At 43.9% G+C, this 15,154-nt stretch overlaps 1 protein-coding gene across 1 annotated transcript in view; it reads right to left on the bottom strand.

The window, feature by feature from the left end:
• Positions 1 to 10,843, bottom strand: part of CHN2 (chimerin 2) — a 334,928-nt gene extending 324,085 nt beyond the window's left edge. The window contains exon 1 of the mRNA XM_082846270.1: positions 10,509 to 10,843. Within this exon, the coding sequence (XP_082702396.1) occupies positions 10,509 to 10,557 (49 nt within the window). The 5' untranslated portion in view covers positions 10,558 to 10,843. The remainder of the gene's footprint in view (positions 1 to 10,508) is intronic.
• Positions 10,844 to 15,154: the final 4,311 nt, after the last annotated feature.

The following is a 15,154-nucleotide window of genomic DNA, read 5'->3' as shown; positions in this document are numbered from 1 at the left end:
TTGCCCAGGTGGCTACCATATTGGACAGTGCAGGTATAGGTCTTGAGAAGACCCTTACAGGTCAGTGTCGCAGCCCTCACACTCTAGTAGATGCTGCAGAAGATTTACCCCCAAAACCATGCTCCCTGCTTCCTGCTTACTTGCTGCCCCCAAAATTGATCTTTCTCAGGTTTATTCCTTGGAAACAAAATTATTTAAGAAAAAGCACTTTACATTGTTAGAGTGGCATTATGTGAAATAACTAAGAAGTGCTAGGTTTCCTTTCCTTGAAGAAGATAGTGTTCAGCCAGGACTGAGGGTAGTCCTCAGGGCAGTGATGGGGCATGATGAAATCTAGGTACTGGGCCTCTGAAGAGAAAAGAACTATGTAAGGTTATCACCCAAGTGATTCTGTGATTCATACTGCCTGAAATTTGTGATCTGAATCATATCAATAAAGAACAAGCATTCATGCCACAGGTTTCTGGCTAGTGTGGTTTCTGAGGCCACTGGCCTCAACATCCACCTCTTCCTTGACAGCTGCTTGACACTTGAAAGATACTCTCCACCTTTCCATTTTTTTGTTCCACTTGAAGATGGTAACAGAAGTTCAAGGAGGAGGGCAGCTTCCTTTTCGTAGGAACTGTCATGTTCCTGCATCTTATATGCACACATTTCCCCCCAATTAAATGTGCTGAAAATTCCAAAAGCTAACTTTATTTTCCAAAAACCAGTGCATTTTCTTTGCCCTGTATGTGGGCTTTTGCAGAAGCAAAATACTTCTAGGCAAATGGTTTGCTGATGGCCAAGTTGGCAGAAAATCTCTCTTAAATAGCATAGCTTAGATATGCCACTAGCAACCTCAGTCCACACATTCACAATTTCCCTATTTTATTTATAATTTTGGGGAAGAAATGCAGTTATAAGATCCAAACTTCTTCTGGATATGGCATTTTTTCCTCTTGGAGGGTGAAATTACAACTCACTGTGGGTTTATTTCAAAAAGAAATGGAGCTGCCATTAAGGAAACTACAGACCATTTTTTAAAAAGCTTGAATCAAACTTCAGGACTAGCAGTGTTTATCAACATTTTAATTACTCTCCCCAACATTATATTCTAGCTGTCATTCCACAGTTTGCCTCAAAGTTATGAAAAGATTACTTACGAAAAGCCAATTTGCAGAATTAGTAAAATCCAACCCAAGCAGCACAAGGAGCAAACACAAGAATGGGTGAACATTTTATCAAATTGTCTATCCTTAGCTAATTAATTTTACATCAGTAAAGTCCCTGTCTTAGAACTTCATACCCTGTCTACAAGTGTTGCCCAACAGAATCTTTTGCAGAATGGTGGAAATGTTCTATTTCTGCGTGGCCTAATATGGTAGCCACTAGCTACCACAGTAGTACCATGTGTGCTACTGAGCCCTTGAAATGTGCCTACTACAACTGAGGAAATGAATGTTTTTAATTTAAATTTAAATAGCTACATGTGTCTAGTGGTTACCATGTTGGACAGCATAGCTATATATAGTTAGGGCAGACACCAGATCACTTAAGTCTCTGTTGACACAACAGCCTTGAGTTCTAAGGCCCATCTAACATACAAAGCGCTTTATGACCTCTTTGTTGAAAATATTAAATAATTAAATAGAACAGCCTGTATGAAGCCAGACAGAAAAAACATCTGCGAGAAGTTCTCTAAGGATGATAACTACTCTTTAGGATGAGCCAGGAAGGAGGATGGAGAATGATGTTCTGGAAACGTGGGTCCTAGACTACAATTCAGCTCTAGCCCCACCACCAACTAGGTGAGCGGCACTGGGCAGTTCCTGGAGTTCTTTGGACCCTGATTCTCTTGCTTATACTATGCTGGCATCTTCTAAACAACCTCCAAGGTCCCTCTTTGGTCCAAACCTACAGTGAAAAGTCAGGTCAATCCAGGTCGGGAGAAAAAAACCAACAATTCTCAGGCAGAAATTGTTGCGTGTGTTCTGCCTGACCTGCTTCTGTAATTTCAGCTCCTTTATGCTTTCACTTAAGATATAAGCTAAGAAATAGACATTCTGCTGCCTGAGGATTCAGAATCTGGGAGTTTCACGAGATGATAACAGGACTTGATATGCTCACACAAAATGGAACGCTTTTGAAATGCCAGTGAAGAAAATCAACTGAATGCTAAGTAGTACTTTTCCTTTTTTGCCTAATTTTTTTCTTTCACTGAGAAAATTTTCAAACCTTTAGAAAAGTTGCAAGAATAGTACAATGGATACCTATATACCCTTCACCTTGCAAGACTATTCTCAAGTATAGATACTCATAAGTCCAATATCCTGGGTGTTCACTCTGAAGAGTAATGACGTGATAACACCTCCCAGTTCGTACTGCTGGTGAGAATAAGCTTTGGTCAGACTGAGGTGAGGGTCTGGCTAACTACTGAGGGCAACAAAATAAAGCACAAGTATGTAACTATATTTTCTCTGTCAACCATGAGCATGGATTTCAGCGGTAAACTCTAATGTCAGCAACTCTGTAAATAGATAGAAATGAACCAACCCCTTATGTTTCAAGAGGGAAAAGCATGATCTTTGAAATTAGCAAGACTTTGCTCTAATCCTATCACCTCAAATCCAAGCCCCATCCCTCTCTGAACCTATTTCTTTGTTTACAAAATGGGATATAATGTCTACCTCCGAGAAATATTGCGAAAATTGTGTGAGATAATGTAAACAGAATGACACTAGCAGCCATTCAGTAGTGTTAGTTGCTTTTACAGTTTACTATGCATTTTCCCAAACAGTACTTCAGGAATGACAACCCCATGGGATAAATTTGTCAGATATCACTATTTCTGGTTTACAGCCAAGAGAACTGAGGCTCAGAGACATTAAGGGAAGGAGACAGGGAAAAGAGAACTGGCCTCTAATAAGCAGGCGTGCTGGCCAGGTCTGTAGAGGGGATGCTTCTATCACCTCTGTCGATGCTCATCTCAGCTCCAGAAACAGACTCTCACAACTGCAGTTTGCAGCGAGGCATTTAAGGTTCACAGGGGCTAACTTCACCAAAGACCACATAGCTAGCTAGTTGGTTTCGTTAAGTATCTGGTTAAAGTGCCTATGTTAAGGGTTTAGGAGCCTTGGTAAAGGGTTCAAGGGCCTTGGTTAATGGTTTAAGGGCCCTGGTTAAGGGCTTAAGGGCTCTGACAGAGGATTTAAGGGCTTTGGTAAAAGATGTAGGTGCCCTGGCTAAGGGTTTAAATATCCGGTTAAAGGTTTAAATGTCCGGAATCTTCTGATTCCACATTTATGGCTCTTCCTACAACATCTAACGAAGACACATTTCAGAAGGTGGGATCTCTCCCCAGCTCAAGGAAGCAGACTGTTTCTCCAGATCTATTTGATTCTTTTTTTTTTTTTTACATTGGAGTATAATTGCTTTACAATGTTGTGTTAGTTTCTGCTGTACAAAAAAGTGAATCAGCTATATGTATACATATATCCCCTCCCTCTTGGACCTCCCTCCCACCCACCCCTCATCCCACCCATCTAGGTCATCACAGAGCACAGAGCTGAGCTCCCTGTGCTATATAGCAGGTTCCCACTAGCTATCTACTTTATACATTGTACTGTATATATGTCAATCCTAATCTCCCAATTCATCCCACCCTCCCCTTCCCCCATGTCCACCCATCCATTCTCTACATCTGCGTCTCTATTCCTGCCCTGCAAATAGGTTATTCAGTACCATTTTTCTAAATTCCACATGCATGCATTAATATATGATATTGGTTTCTCTCTTTCTGACTTACTTCACTCTGTATGACAGACTCCTTCCACATCTCTACAAATGACCCAATTTCGTTCCTTTTCATGAGTTAGTATTATTCCATTATATATATATACATCTTCTTTATCCTTTCATCTGTTGATGGACATTTAGGTTGCTTCCATGACCTGGTTATTGTAAATAGTGCTGCAATGAACATTGGGGTGCATGTGTCTTTTTGAATTATGGTTTTCTCAGGGTATATGCTCAGTAGTGGGATTGTTGGGTCATATGGTAGTTCTATTTTTAGTTTTTTAAGAAACCTCCATATTGTTCTCCATAGTAGCTGTATCAATTCAGATCTATTTGATTATGCCAGGCAACTGGCATCTAGCCTCTCTCCTCGACAAAATGCTCTCCTCCACAGGCCCACCAAAGGCATGGGGTGATTGGCGGCCTGCATAGTGAGTGGGCGATATCTCAATTCCAGGAATCTGATCAATGTCCCCTCTGACCTGAGGTGATGATGATATTTTAAATAAGGTTATTAATTGAACACCTTTCTTAGAGAATGTCTATGGGAACTAAGACATTGGATGATTGAAAATAACACTTTAAACTGTGGAGGTGATACTGTGAATGGGCTGAAGTTGGGTGACTTTGACAGGCCAAACTGCTGAAGCAAGGCCATGCTGTCATTAGGCCATACTCTAAAGACTATATTAGAAGATTGGTCCCCACGATGGTGTTCAATTAGTAATAAATGAGGGAAGAAGCAGGTTATTTGCACAAGCAGCTGGTGGATGGCTCTCCCCCAGTGCACACATGCCATCTTCAGCCTCAGACCCCAGTGGACAGCCACACAGGTCCCCTGGCAGAGCAGACTGCATGTGGGTTCAGCACATTCCAACTGGGTTTTCCTCTAGCCATGGAAACTTTATATAAACCTCTGCTTTCGTTTGTAACTTTGAGACACATGAGTGTGTTCTGTCACACCCACCAGCCTGCACCAGAGATGGAGGTGTCCATCTTGATGCTCTGACCAGAATCCACGTGAGAACAGTAGCTGCCTTTCCCACTGAGCAAGTGGAAGGAGAAGCAGCAAAGTGCTTGGAGGACTAGGAAACTATTAACAGTAAAGTAGACCAAAGGCAGGGTTTCTGAAAACATCTCTAAATAGAAATGTGACCAACATAATAACTGATGAGAAAACCAAAAGGGAGAAAGAAAGAAAGAGAGAGACAGAGAGAGAGGCAAGCCAACCATTCATTTTGAAAATTCAATGACATATTTTAGGAGCCATGAAATGTGAATACATTCATAAAAGATAAATCATGGGTGAATGATAGCTGGGTGCTATTAATCTTATGTCTATCACTCAGTTCCTTTCTCCTTCTTTATATCTAACTATCTTGGCAGGAATCTTAACCTTCTGGCAGAAAATGCTTTCCCAAACCATACCAAGATGACACTGCTCATGTATAGGTTTTCCAATCCTAATGTCCGGTTATTTTCACCATTGTGTGAAAACAGGAGACCCTGCAGAGCAGCAGAAGGCCCTCAGCAGGACTGACACTCAGGCCAAGCCCCAGGAGGCAGTGCAAAGAACACATTGTTCAGTTAAACTCCACAGAGACTGGCCTCAGAAAATACCTGGGGTTTGCATCCCCCAAAAGTTGAACAAATGTCAAGGTCATTCAAAACTCTTCATAGGGTTAGTGGGAGTGGGGGGGGGCATCTGGAGTTTTAACAAAAATACACAAATCAGTGGGCCTTTGTCAAACACTGCAAACAAGCTGTCATGCTTAAGAAAAGCCTCCTTTTCTCTCAGATTTTATATCACTGCGTTCATCTCAGGTACCACAAAGTACAGTGAAAATCTAATAAGTTAAAATAAGCTGTGGAAAGGTCACCAGAAAAACAGCAAAAAACAATATTCTTCAACTGAGTGAATGATTTCTCTCAGGGGATTGACTTTTAGATTGTGATTTTAAAAATATTTGCAATGTTTCTGAAATCGCAATTTTTTTGTGCACACGATTTCAAATAAAGGTGATCAAATCTTCCTGCCGTTCTAGGTGACTGAAATTAAACTGCCAGCAGTTATCACTAAAACAAAGGTAAAGCTATTTTGCTTACACATAATTGAATGTTTCTGAAGTCTAAAGGACTAGAAGACTTCTCAGTGTGAATGTCTGTTTCAACAAAGATACCCTGTTTTGTAGTATTGGATCCATGGAGTTTCTAATTACACGTATATAAGTCTTGGCAGCATTACTGTAGTTCAATTTTGCCTTCTGCATCTAGGAATGTGAAAGATTTGTATATGCCGCTGGTTGTGACTCGCCAATAACAAGTAATGAAAATTCCTATTTATCATTTCTAGGATCAACACCAGTTTGACAGCAGAAAATGGCATTACTTACCTGGCACACAATTACTGTTGTATAGAATCTGGAAAAATAAATCCCTCAATCCATTCAGGAATGTTCTTTTCCCAATTACGGTTTCAATGACTCTGCACATAACACTGATTTTTACCTTTTTCTATTTGCATTTTAATTTCAAAAGTCCCTGTCAATTTTATTTCTATAATACAGTGTGTTTATGTTTTCAAAATCTTAACAACTTCTTATCCCGGGAGTCCCTTTATTATTTAATTTTTTACTTTGTTCAGTTACTGGAAAACATCTCATAGCTTCTTTATCTATTACTTTACTTGAGTTGATTTTTTTCGTTACTTTGTGAAATTACCCATTTGGTGATCACACGACTAATATGCAAAAAGTTCTTATTTCAATTATAAAAGCAAATCTAATTCATGATTATTAAGAAAAGTACTTTGCAAGTCAACCACTGTTTATTTCAGAATATAATCAAGTACCACAGGCTAGATTAAAAACTTAAGGATAGGGATTTTTTCCCCCCGATTTAAAATAAAACAGGTAATCAAACCTTCCTGCCAACCTAGGTGCCTGTGAAATTTAATCACCAGCAGTTATCATTGAAACAAAGGCAAAGCAATTTCTTTTCTTTTTTCTTTTCTTTTTTTTTTTTTGGTGGTATGCGGGCTTCTCACTGTTGTGGCCTCTCCCGTTGTGGAGCACACGCTCCGGACGCACAGGCTCAGCGGCCATGGCTCACGGGCCCAGCTGCTCCGCAGCATGTGGGATCCTCCCGGACCGGGGCATGAACCCGTGTCCCCTGCATCGGCAGGCAGACTCTCAACCACTGCGCCACCAGGGAAGCCCCAAAGCAATTTCTTTTACACATAATTGAATATTTCAGAAACACATTTCTAAAGAGTTCTCAGAAAATGTATTTAAAAATTAATTTTAACCTGATTATTTCATCTGTTGTGACTCAGCTGGTAATGTAGAATAAATGAGATGCTTGGGTAATGTGGTCCAACAACAGCAGGTAAGAACATATTCTCAGGAAAATCAGATAATTTTGAGCTTAATATGAGTAAATTATTAGATTTTTACTCTTCACACAAATCCATCCAAACCTAAACCTCCCAGAAATAGAGGCTATTCCTCTAAGAGAGGTTTAACCCATGGTATTCTATTCAAGTTCACCTCTCCATATCCTGGACACTACAGAATCAACCATACCTTTCTCAGTGCTCAATTGCCCAAGTATGTCCTAAGGTACTGGAGAGCTGTGCCACTAAACCCATTGCTACCTGAGCAGAAAGAAACTGTCCAGAGAAGAGGAACCACCAAGAAAACAGGTCAATAGCCCTAAGGAGGGAGTTGAAAATTAGGCAATGAACTTCCCTATCTCCAGGTCTTTGCCTAAGATCTTACCTCTTCCTGAAACGCCTTTCCTGCGCTCTGCTTTTTGAAAACATTCCACTCATCCTTCAAGGCTCAACTCATATGTCACCCCTACTGACCTCTCACAACTGAGGTCATCACTCTCTTCCCTGCACTCTCCTCCCCATAATTTATTTTATCAAAATGGAAAATAGATTGCTATTTGCTTGTCCATCTCTGCTGCTGGAGGGAGAGGGAAAGGATCTTGATGTATTTTTCTATTCCATACACTTGAGATTATGCCTGAAACCTAAAAGAAACTTAATAAATGCTTGTTTAATGGAGCTCAAACCGCAAGACCAAACTTAACATGCAATGTAAGAGGCAGACTTGATGTGTGTTGGACTTATTTCTGTACCTAAAGTCTGAGTCAGTGAGAGCTTTCTTTTTCATTCCTCCAAGGAACAAACTTTATTCACACCAAGCACTTATTAAGTGCCACACCCTGTGCTAAACGCTCTATACACGTTATCTCACTTAATCCCCATGACATTCTTATGAAATAGTTCCTGTTATTAGCATCAGTCTCATTTATCGATGAGGAAATTGAGGCTTGGAGAAGTTAAATAACTTACCCCAAGTTACCCACTGCTGGAGCCAAACTCAAGGACAATAATCCCAGAACTTCAGAACTTGAAGGAATCCTTTAAATTATCTTCCTCACTTAACCTCCTTGAATCTGATGCTTATAACTTACTGCCTGGCACATAGTAGGCCCTCCAAAACGGTGATTAATAGATTGATGGAGTGTCCTAATTTTTCAGACTCTGGCCTTTGCCTGAGAGAACCCAGCTGCCACCACAAACAGGCTCTATTCTTTCCTGCCCAACACCTCCCACAGGTGTGAATTGCTTGTGTCACCTGAATTATTCATGATCCACACGATGGTGAGCTTAAAAAGAGAATTCTGGCTCTCAAATTTTTCAAGACAAAGTGCCTGATTAATTGGTGAATTAGCCAATATAAGCTCATGGCCCATGGTTGAGTCATACCAAAAAATATACCTCTGCCCACGTTTTGAATTTAAGCTTTCGCAAAATTTTCCAGTTTCCATTAGGATTTAAAACAGTGGTAACTAAAGCAGAAAAAAGAACCATCACAAGCATCTCTATTCTATCTACAAAGCAATTAACATCATCTAAAGCTTATACTGTGCTGCTTCAAACCCATGTATTCTTCCTAAGGCTGAGTTAGGTTTTTCAATAACATTCCTTAAGCTTAAGGAGATCTTTCATCAAGATCTGAAAATTCAGATGCTACAGCATCTGTAATTTATACCTTCAGTAAATCATGTGATAACACTGCCTTATTGTCCTTTATCCTTTCTTCTTTCCCTTCGTCACCTCTCCCCCACCAGTTCATTTTCTTGTGGGCCATTTTCGGAGAGGGATAACCATATGCTAATCATAAGCTAACATCACTGTGTTTTAAATTCAATGTTAGTCAACCAAAATGAACTGAAAAGCAGCAGCAGTGGTTTGGGGGTACTAAAAATAAGCTGTAGCATTTGCTGAGTTCTCAGAATTAAAACCACAGGCGGTCAACTTGTTGCTGCTCTTAATAAGATATGACTGTTCTGCCCCATTGGTTGCTACTACCAGAAACTTCAACTACATCGTACACATAACAACACTGTGCTTTTCATTAGTTGGCAGTGATCAAGAAAGGAAGTGCTATTTCCCTGGAACTAAAACCTGCCAAAAAAGATGATAAATGGCTTTCAAGTGATCACCTTGTTCCACGTCACAACTGCACCTTAGTCAAATCACCTTGCATTTATGATTTAATTAGTCACACATCTAGAGATATGGTTCCTTAATGCTTGGCTAGCTGTCCAATGCCTCCAACAAAGTGTTTCTTCTTGTGAGTTTAATTTTTGGGTAATAATTTAAAACACACACACAATAGGAATTAATACAATATTGATATATTAAGCATTTCCATTAGGACTTCAAGACCTTCTTGACCCATGAATGCTGTAAACTACACTAAATGTCTTATCAGCTAACCCTTTAGGGTTTGTCATTAAAGTTTTCAATGACTAGCGAAGTAGAAGAATTCTACCTAATGCATCATCCTGATTAGAAACCTGTCATACTCAGAATCCAGTGGGTCTGCTTCTATTGATTCCTACTCCTTCAGATTCATTAGCAATTTGTTCTCTTCAATTAGACCCGCTGTTCAACGTAGAAAAGCTGAAAGAAGCCCTTCCTTCCTCGGCCGCACTTGGAAAAAAAAAATATGTATGCCTGGAAAGTAAAATCACAGAACATATTCCAAGAGGCCACAGAGGAAAATCACACACACACACACACACACACACACACACACACACACACACTTGCAAACGGGCAAATTGTCAAAGGCTGGCTCGACCTCGCGTCCCCTAACTCGCTTCGATCAGAACCAGAAAGAGAATTACCTCTATCTCAAACCCATACCCCAAGCGTGGGTGTCCACGGAGCTAATTTCTGAAACAAACAAAGAAAATCAAGTCTGCGAGAAGCGAGGGTTTGCTCCCCACTGCCTTGAATGTGGACATCCCGCGGAGCGGGCACCCCAGAGCCAGCGGGTCGGGGCGCCCAGCGTCACCCTAACCTTCCCCGCCCCGCCAGCCCGGGTTCCAGCGGCGCCAGAAAGTGCGAGCCCGCCCCTACCCGGTTCGCTTCTCGCCTGCTGCTCCCCAAATCTCCAGAACCCCCGCGTCTGCACACTAAGGGCGCCCCGCTCCCCCACCTCTGCGCTGTCAGACGCCAGGCGCGGAGGTGCTGTGGGCACCGAGGGTGCTGGCCAGCCAAACAAGTGTCACACCGGCCGCCTGCCCTCACCCCGGGAGAGCGGGCAAGACGGCCACAGGTAGGCTCTCTCCATCCCAGAGTGCGGGGCGAGAGCAGCGGGTGACAGACCCAGCGGGGCAATCGCGCCCGACGGGCTGAAACTCACCGGAGGACACCGAGGAGCCGGACAGGCTGGAGTTGCTGGACGCTGCCATCTCCGCGCGCCCCGCGCGACGCTGCTCGCTCAGCCGCGGTGCGGACGCCGCCGCTGTCCTGGCCCGGCAGCTCGCAGCCTCCGCGGCCCCCAGCCCATGGCAAAGTCCTGGGGACGCGCAGAAAGCACCAGCCTCCGGACTCTGCCTGCACTTCCTGCTCCGCCAGATGACGCGCTGCTGCCGCCGCTATTTATTTGTGGTTTCCGTCACTCTCGGCGCCTTCGCACGCTTTTCTGCGAGTGTCGAGGGTAGGTGGGAGCGGAGGGAGGCCGAGGGGCGGCCGGAGCAGACGAATCGTGCCTCCAGCTGAGCCCCAGCTGCGGTGCGCGCTCCCCAGCGTGCGGCTGGGACCAGGGCGCCCGGGCGGCCCCGAGACGCCCCGCCGGCTCCCCGCACCCTCCCCCCCGCTCCCGCCTCCCCGGCGGCACTTCAAGCTGCCCGGGCAAAGGCGGCGGGAGACAGACAGACAGAGCGACCTCCCCCTTCTCCCTCCTCCCCAACTCCGCTCGCGCGCACACAAAGGAAGGAGAGGAGACGCGGGAGCTCGGGGGCTGGTTCAGCTGCCGCGGGCTTGACAGCTCCTGCGACGGGGGCTGGAGGGGGAGGCTGTGGGCTGCAGGGCGGGGCGACACTGGCCCGGGGAGCCGGACCCCTAGGTGCCGGGGAAGCCGCTGGGGGGCGCGGGGCGAGCATGGCTGCGGTGCGCAGCGCGGCTCCAAAGGTTTGAGGGCGACCGGGTGTGGGGCGTGGGGGAAGGTGGCGGGACTCGCGACGCCCGGCCGGACTAGGGAGCAGCGAGACAGCCGGGGTGCGATCCAGAGGGCGAAGGCGGGGTCACTAAGGACACGATGCTAGGCGTAAGGGGGCCTGGGATGCCAGAGCGGCTATGGAGCGCTCCTTGCACTCCCCTCCAAATTGTCCTTTGTCGCTCTGGAGCTGAGGATTCCTGCCCTGCAAGAAGGTGCGTTTCCTAAAATACCCTCAAAACACCCGGCAAGCCAATCCGGCTGCTCTCAAGTACCCCAGCCATGGACAGTGCCCGACGGGTCCACTGGGCTTTTGAGCTGGGCCTTCAAAGAAATAGAGACGTTCCAGATATGCCATCAGGCCCACACAAAGCCGGGTGTCAAAGAAAAAGAGGTTCTCACACTGCAGTCTTGCAAAGGATCTTCACAAAAGACTTAAGACTTAGCAGCAGGTCCAACTGTGCCCTTTCTGGATAAGGAACTACTCAGGTGTGTGAGAGAAAGAGACTCTGGCACAAGGTGTGTACTTTACTCCTGTATTTAAACCTAAATTAATTTCACTGGGAGGAAATATCATGCAGATTTTTTAAGTCTATTTCACGCTCCCAGCAGGGTAATCGGTTCTTTCATTCCTGAAGCCACAGAAAACTGTGAAATTTGAACATTGTTTGAATTTGAAACAATTTGAAATTGTTAGTTCAAAGGAAAAAGCAAACATTAAAGGAATGAAAGTACTCTCATTATGTAGCAAAGTGGAAATTGTTCACATTGTGGTTGTTCAATTTTTAAAAACATGGTTAAAAGGACATAGTCAATTTAAAAATTATCAGGAGTGACACAGGAACAGCAGCCAATCCTAGGGGGTCCACCTCAACCAAGCACCTAACACACAGTGAATAAATGTTGAATAATCACAGTATGCACCCATGTCACATTTTCTAGTTGACTTAAACTTTTTTTTTTTTTAATTCCCTCCAGGATGCCATCCCAGTGTATGTTCCCAATAAGGTTTTTTTTTTTTTTTTTGCGGTACGCGGGCCTCTCACTGTTGTGGCCTCTCCCGTTGCGGAGCACAGGCTCCGGACGCGCAGGCTCAACGGCCATGGCTCATGGGCCCAGCCGCTCCGCAGCATGAGGGATCTTCCTGGACCGGGGCACGAACCCGCGTCCCCTGCATCGGCAGGCAGACTCTCAACCACTGCGCCACCAGGGAAGCCCTTGTTTTGTTTTTAATGCAGCTTGCAGAATCGTTGAGGGCTCTGGAGCACTCTCCAGTCACATTGGACTGAGCCCTCCTGACACTCATCTACATGGAACTTGAAATATCCCAGCCTGGTATCCGGAGACCCAAGCACCTCCACTCTGCCCCCCTTCCACTCTTCTTCTTCTTTGTGTAATGAAGCCTTGATGCAGCTTAATGTGGAGCCCTTCAAGGACATATGGCCCATCACGACCTTGACCTCTCTGTCAGAATAGAACTTCCTGTTTTTTTTCAGAGTTCTTCTGACCAAAGGCATCATCTACCTCTCTGACTAGTAATCTATGTATCCCTCCAGATCTTCAGCTAGTGGACTGTCTGACTTGGCTATGTCACCTAGTAGGGCTGTCTCCCTCTGGGCTTTGAAGGAGACTACACCTGGATTCAAACTCTGGTTCTGCCACTTATCAGCTGTGGGACCTTGAGCAAATTACTCACATTTGCTGAGGTTCAGTTTCTCCACCCCCAACCAAACTCCTGATAATGTAGGGCGTGGTGAAAATTAAATGACATGAGATGTGTAAAGTCACAGTGTACCTGGTATACAGTTTATGCTCCATAAGTGATTGTAAATTTTTTACTTGAAAGATGGAATCTATGATTTGAACAACTTTTGCTTTCTCCACTGCATCTGGAGATAACTGGAGATAACTAATCAGCAGTGTCCTGTTCTACCAGGGGAAATGCTCATCTTCAGCTCAAGGTTTGTATCTTTCTTGTCCCAAATCAAGAAATATGCCAACAGGTTTCATCACTCAGAAGTCTCACAAAGGGATGTCAAATTCTATTTCTGCAGTTTGGATGATGATATCTACCCTCATAGAGCTTTACAGTCCTTAGTTAGAGAAAGTAAAGCATGGCCCTGTGAAGTAGATTATTTTTTTATTCCCAATTGACAGATGAAGGGACAGAGGGACACTTGCTGTGAAGGCATCACCCCAAGGCACCCTGCGTACAAAAGTAGAATAAGATGGAAAATAATTTTTTTCCACTGGGTCCAGAAGTCAGAAGAATACAAGACCAACAAATACGCTTGCTGAGTAGAAACGGGATGACTGGGGAGGCTTAGCTAATTGGTAGGAGATGGACGGAAACTCTGAAGTCCATTATTTTGAAGAACAAAAGGAAAGCTCTAGGTTCAGTACTAAAATCTGAAAGTTAATCAATAACTTGGATTGTTAAAGTCATAACCAACAGAGAAAACTCAGCAGGCATGATCGCTCACCATCAACTTAGTTTCAGAGGCTTAATGGCTCACTGCTACTTGCAAAAATGTTTAATATCAATATATTAGAAGGTAGAGGAAACAAGATGCTAACCTCCTCCTCAGTAGGCTCAGGAACCTGTTTGTGGACCTTCCAAAGCATTCCTCTAAATGAAGCAATAAGAAAATTCATTCATATATTTTATTCACTCATGTACGGCCTTATTTCTAGGTAATGCCTATCTGCTGGTAAAAACGGGAATATTGGTGCTACAAAGATCTTAAGTCTGTTTGAGAAGTAGGGATTTTTTAAAGATATTTCTACCTTCTTTCTTCAAAGAGTAAAGTACTTATGGGATGAAAGGAGTCTTGATAACTTAGTCTATTTAGGCTTAAAAATTACCATTTTGTTTTAACTTAGCATTCATGCTTAGCTTAGCATTTAAAGCCTTCCCACCTTCCCTTTCCAAACATATTTCCTGTTGTCCCTGTCACAAACGTAACCCTGCCTCACCTCGCCCCCTAACCGCTGGGGCTGCCAGCACTGGCCTTTTCCCATCCCTCCCTGCTGGACCGCCTACAGACCGTGAAGGTACAAGAAGAATGTACCTTCTTGGGGAATCGTCCCTGAACCCCAAGCCAGAAATCGGCTCTCCTTCTGTTGAATTCCTATAGTCTTTTCTCTGCAACTCTCAAATGGCAGATGCTCTGTCTTGCTTTGGTCGCAATTGTGGAACATATTTGACCTCCCTACTTTATTAAAAGCTTCCTGGGGGGTAAGATCCTTGTCTGGCCGGCCTTTGTAGTCTCTACCATGCTTTACACACAATAGGTGCTCAGTGGATATCTGTGGAATAAGTGAGTAAACCAAGGAACAAATGAATCCATGAATGGTTCTCATGTACACCAATTAATTTTCACATCAGTAGCTGTAACCACTGAGCAACTAGGTGATGAGTGACGCATCTGGAGCACAAAAAAGTTGACGGGCATGTTAAGGACCCACTATTTTGCTGTGAACAAGAAAAACTAAGATGGTGAAAACAAGAATAAATTTCCATGGAGCAAATGTTTGCATTCCCCACCCCCACTCCCATCACCAGCTGTTACAACTCCTGTAATTTATTGTTTACAGAGGAGCTCTTCTGTTACTGTAATTTGTTTATTTTTGCTTTACTGTTCCTTCCTTTGAAGTTTAAAGGCAGACATGAAAACACCGAAGGGTACATGTGGCTGTTGTGGCTGGAGCTGGGCTCCCACATTTCAGGCACTTGGGGGTGTTTGTGAAGGTCACTCCTCTTCTCCGTGCTAAGCATAGAATGAAACATTCCTGACTTTCAAGATTAATCCAGGGGCCATCTTTCGGGAGAAGAGTGGGGCTATTTGTCA

This window comes from Leucopleurus acutus (genome assembly GCF_964270905.1).
Source record: "Leucopleurus acutus genome assembly, chromosome: 9".
In the NCBI taxonomy this organism is placed as follows: domain Eukaryota; kingdom Metazoa; phylum Chordata; class Mammalia; order Artiodactyla; family Delphinidae; genus Leucopleurus; species Leucopleurus acutus.
Note: the sequence above shows the minus strand (reverse complement) of the source record. Positions and strands in the feature narration are given on the sequence as shown.